The sequence below is a fragment of the Macadamia integrifolia genome, chromosome 13, assembly GCF_013358625.1.
Source record: "Macadamia integrifolia cultivar HAES 741 chromosome 13, SCU_Mint_v3, whole genome shotgun sequence".
Classification (NCBI taxonomy): Eukaryota; Viridiplantae; Streptophyta; class Magnoliopsida; order Proteales; family Proteaceae; genus Macadamia; species Macadamia integrifolia.
In genome coordinates, this window is record NC_056569.1 from 2534700 (window position 1) to 2540145 (window position 5446).

Consider the following 5446-nt stretch of genomic DNA (forward strand, 5'->3'; position numbering starts at 1 on the left):
AAAATGTTACCAAACGCAGCCTAACTCTTTGAAAATATACTTTTTTCTTCATTCCCCCAATTAAACCTTCACCTCACTTTATTTTCTTCTATTTGAAATACCCAAATTATCCCTCTTTATATATTTCAATAAAGTTTCTCCATTTCCATTTGAATTAACTTAAAATTCCACCTAAATGTTTATTGAATTCCTCTATGATGCAACAGGGCGTTTGACACATACAGTGACAAAAAACGCTCAGGCACGGAGTCTAAGGAGGTCACATGAGAAGATCCCAGTCTGTTCAAACATTTGATATAAGTTTTTTTTTTTCCCCTCAAATTCAACACGATACCAATTTGCCACATATCATTAGATGATCCTCTACATGCCGCATTTATAGAAAACCCTCATCATTTTAATATTAGGACGTACATATGATCAATGTCAACGTCTTTCTCCTCATTAAACATGCGGAATTCTCTTTTTTTCTCCTCGATAAATACATGATTTCATGATGATGTCAATATAACGAGACATTCATAATTCTTTTTCAATTTAATTTAATTTATTAATTAAAAAAATATATTTTTTGTCCCCTAGTTTCTTTGATCCCAATAGATCTACCTCTCAAAAAAAAATTGTTGACTTAAGAATGTGATTTGATTCCGATCCTTCCGTGATGCTAGAAAATCATTTCGATATACAATTTTATCTGATTTCTATTTTATTTATCATCCCTAATCCGGAAGTAACCTTTTCCTTTTCTTGGGCAATAACTTCCAACAAGATTGATCCATTCTGGATCTTGGTCTATCATTGCCGTTTTTATTGGTTTTCATTAAATAAAGGGCAAAACAGAGAGGACCACCATAACCCTCTCTGTGGAGTCTGGAGTCTCTGGGCTCTCGAAGAAGCTCTCAATTCAAAGGAGAAGGTCTGAAAGAGCAGAGAGGCCAGAAGGGGACAGAAGAAGAAGCCACAACGTGTCTGGCTTCTTCACTCCAACGCCTTCCACTTGGAAACCCTTCTCAGGGCATCTTCTGTGTATATATTTGTGTGAGTTAATTAACCCAGAATTCACACACATTAGTAATGGATGAAGAGATTTCAAAACCCAGAGGTTTACCAGAGGAGAATGGCCGGGAAAATGATGCCGGAGTTCAGTTTGTTCTTGAATCGAAAGGTGATTTTTTTTTAATTTGTTATTCCGATCATTCTTCTTCTTCTTCTTCTTCGCCGGTGTTTTGTTGAAAACCTAATTTGATTTGTTTTTTTATTAGGGAAGTGGCGGCACGCAGGGTATCATCTGACGACGGCGATAGTAGGTCCGACGATATTGGCGTTGCCGTACACATTTAGTGGGATGGGATGGGCGGTGGGATTCCTCTGTTTAACGGTTATAGGACTCGTCACCTTTTATGCCTATTATCTAATGTCAAAGGTCCTCGATCACTGCGAGAAACAAGGTCCCCGTCATTTTCGCTTCCGGGAACTCGCCGCCGACGTCTTCGGTAACTTCTCTCTCTCTATGCATACGTCACAGTATCAGTGATATGAATCACTTTCTGTTATTCATTTACGTAAACTCAGTTGCTTTAGGATGCTGCGTACGGTTCTGGGTCCCACTTCGGGCTCAAATCCACTTCGGTTAGTTAGTGGTGAGTTGTTGTGAACATCCAACGGTTGGCATTCACCTCGTTGAATCTTAAATGCCACTCACTACCTATGTAGAGGATTTTTGTGTTCTCACTTTATGACCTGTGAAAATCGTCTGTAGTCATAGCATCGGTGTAGTGAACATTAGATGATTGAGAGCCCCTTAAAATATACGCCTTATTCTTAATCGTCCAATACTCACCACTCATTTCAGATGATGTGAACTCACTTCCTGATCCCTATATAGTTTCATTTTTGCATTGCTATACTTAAAGAGCTAAAATATCACAGAAAGAAGAAATAATACAAACTAAAAAATAATCTACAACTATATACACCTCACCAGTAGTGACGGTGCCTCAAGATGAAGTCCATTAGGCAAAACTAGAGAGGTTTAGGGAGTAATACAAACTTAAAATAGAAAAGTATTTAATTATTATTGGTAATGATTGTGTCATTAAATTATTTTTGTTTTCTTTTTATATTCCTCAATTTTTTTAGTATTTTTCTATTTTAATTATATGGGTCCCATGTAAATGATATTATTTCTCTCATTATGGAGGATGGGGCATGAGATAACCTCTCCTAATAAAAATGCCTAAAAAATTATTATTAAACTTTATTCAGTGTGTCTCACTTATGTAAACAGGGACATAAGTTTTCGTTGAAGAAAAAACTATGGCAATGCTTGGATGTCTAGAAAAGAAAAGAAAAGTTTCCATACGATGCAAGAACGCAATTTCCTCTCGCATAAATTTTTATTATTTTCTTTCTCTTATTCTTACTTTGAATATGTGGGTCTCAATGTCTCATATAGATGATATTTTCCCCGAGACAACTATTGGTGGGGCATGCAAAAGAAATCTGCTTGATATTGGGGTAGGGAGGAAGATTGAGAAATCGCATAAGGGCTTTCCTTAGGGTTAGGGGATTCATTTAGCTCCCAAGTTCCAATAACTAAATTGAAATAGAGAGCGAGGGTTTCCTTTGACATCAATGCCATAGTAAATCTGGCTGCACCAATGGTTGTGAAAACAATATCATCCACATAAAGTCCATATAGTTTATAAAAATAAGAACATAAGAAAGAATATCAATGTAGACCCCACATCTTAATATGCGAGAGGACACATATCAGGATCTACAATCCATATTTTTTTCCCCATTACAAATAAATTGTCATGAAACTAAAATTGAGTTGAATTTAAAGGATAGATTTTTAATATTTTAAATAATTTTGTAATTCCCTTCCTTTTAACCTTTATGGTAGGTTCCGGGTGGATGTTTTATTTTGTAATCATCGTCCAAACAGCTGTCAACACCGGAGTTGCCATTGGTACTATATTGCTTTCCGGAGAATGTATTGAGGTATTCTTCCTTCTCTAAGCTTCTATCACCTCCACGTACGAGTAGGTGATAGTGACACATCACATTTCCTATCATTTTGAGTGCGTTTAAAATATCCCCCATTTTGTTTCAAGACATTATTATTCAAGGCAGAGGTTTGTTGCCAGGTTGTGTGACCCTGCTTGGGCCAATGCGAGAGCTCACATGGGCATCCACTTAGATGCAATGTGGTCTTTTCACGCAACCATATGTTTGAATATAGGGGGCACGATTGGGTAGTACTGATCTTTTCATCTTTTCTCCTATTATTGATTCGGGCATGGGTTACCAACATCGCTGGTTGGGGTGGAGTGAAGGTATGTCCCATAATGAATCATTTTGTCAATATGAGACCCATAAAGTTGTTGAGGAGAATCAAGAGAGAGAATATTAGTTATGTAAGATGGCATAATGAGAATCTCCACAGTCCACACTATCAATAGGGGAATCTTTTTCTCTATTAATTTTTAATAGGAAAATTTTTCTAGATCTATTTAGATAAGAACGAGAATTACAAAATCGTAAGTGTATGTTAACTTACTTGTTTTGTAATTCATTTTCTTATCTGATAGATCTTGAAAGTTTTCCAAATTAGCCTGATTTCTATGAACTCGATTATGAATCCGGATTTGACCAACTGAATAGAAACATATCCATATCATAGCCTATGATGTCCGATTACCTAAATGGTCAGTAATGATGTTGGGCCATAAATTAACAAGGACTAAGCCCGACTGAAACTGACCAGGCCGGAACTGTCGAGACCAATTGGCCAACCTCCTCCTATTCTTTCTTAGCCTCTATTCCCAAATGACAATGGAAAAGGTCGTGAAAGGATATGGACATGGGGTCCACAGCCAAAGTTAATGGGCCCCAAACTAGAATCATCAAGCCCATTTCTGCTTTCTCTAGAATTTTAATTCCAAATGGTTATGGAAATGGTCGTGAAAGAATAGTCATAGACATAGGGTCCACACCATAGGTTATGGGTCCCAAACTAAAAAACCGCTTTTTCCTGGCTGCCACGACCAGTGCTAGTACGAGCTTCTCCATTCTTGAGTATTGGGTTTCTGCATCTAGGAGCACATGACTCATGTAGTAGATAGGCTTCTGGGTCTTTCCTTCTTCTCTTATAAGAACTGTGCTAACGGCTACCGATGAAGTAGCACGATAAAGCTGTACCACCTCTTCTAGCTCTAGTTGGCTTAGCAGGGGAGGCCTAGTCAGGCAGGATTTGATTTCTTCAAAAGTTGCTTCACATTTCTCTGTTAAGCAAAATTGGTGGTGGCCTTTCCCTCCTTTTAGTATCTTGAAGAAAGGAAGGCACTTGTCCCCTAGCTCGGGATAGGAACCTGTTCAATGTAGCCAGACACCCTGTCAGCTTCTAAACTTCACGAATGTTTTTTTGCGGGTGCATTTCTTGGATGGCCTCGATTTTAGAGGGGTTTGCCTCTATCCCCTTTTGCAACACTAGGAAGCCTAGGAATTTCCCAGAAGTCACCTCGAATGCGCACTTGGCAGGATTTAGCCGGCTGAAAAGCACAAGGCTCTAGTTGAAACTGAATTTATAATCATTTGTGAATTCATACTACAAGATCAGAGCATAGGCTCTGGTTTACTTGACTTCTTAGAAAAGTGATTTGCAGAGATGCTCTATTTTTTCCTCTCTAGCCTCCCACGGGCCATACTGAAGGAGATCGATGTAGATGATCCAACTGAAATAGGTGAAGAAAGAGTGAAAAAAGCCTTCAAGTTCTTTTGTAAACTTGAGCAATTAGATAAGACAATCGAATGGTCATGGCCAGCTGAGAAATTTGAACCTGAAAGTCAAGCAAATGATGTTGTCCACTCTAATTCTTCTCTTGTAGTTGTGGCTCCTGATTGTATTTATTCAGAAGTTGAGGCACCTAACGTATCAAACGCCGTTGTCGTTGATAGAAAGGTTGGCAATAGTGATGTTTCCCATACTGTTGTTGCTGCTACTTGTGCTGCAGAGGAAGATGAAGAAGACGACGATGATGATGATGAAATTAAAGAAATTGGGTCTGACGAGATTGTTTGAATGACAATGTATGTAAGTGCTTCAATCTTGTACATTTTCAATTTCTGGTTTATTATTATTAGCATAGGTAGGTTTGCCATTTCTGAATGTTACCACCATTGTTTTATTTTATTATTTTTTTTTAAATCTAGGTTTTTAACATATTTGATTGCTTATTGGAATTAACTTTTCTATCACTTCTTACTTGTAATGAATTTTCTGCTTTCCATTGTTCTTCTCAATTCTTTATTATTCTTGTAAAAAAAAAAAATTAATACAACAACAATTAGGATTTTAAAAGATGTTGGCCTAGGCATCCCGACCACGGTGAAACCATTTGAACCACCAATTATTTTCCTGAAAGACCCAGTGATTGGATGG

The 5446-nt window shown here is 37.6% G+C and overlaps 1 protein-coding gene across 2 annotated transcripts in view; it reads left to right on the top strand.

The window, feature by feature from the left end:
* Nucleotides 1-400: 400 nt before the first annotated feature.
* LOC122059910 (probable GABA transporter 2) overlaps nucleotides 401-5446 on the top strand; it is a 16785-nt gene continuing 11739 nt past the window's right edge. The window contains exons 1-3 of one of the 2 annotated variants that reach the window (XM_042622981.1): nucleotides 402-1165; nucleotides 1263-1493; nucleotides 2909-3006. In XM_042622981.1, coding sequence (XP_042478915.1) covers nucleotides 1075-1165; nucleotides 1263-1493; nucleotides 2909-3006 — 420 coding nt within the window. In that variant the 5' untranslated portion in view covers nucleotides 402-1074. Of the gene's footprint in view, nucleotides 1166-1262; nucleotides 1494-2908; nucleotides 3007-5446 lie in introns of both variants that reach the window. The other variant, XM_042622982.1, reaches the window with a different exon arrangement.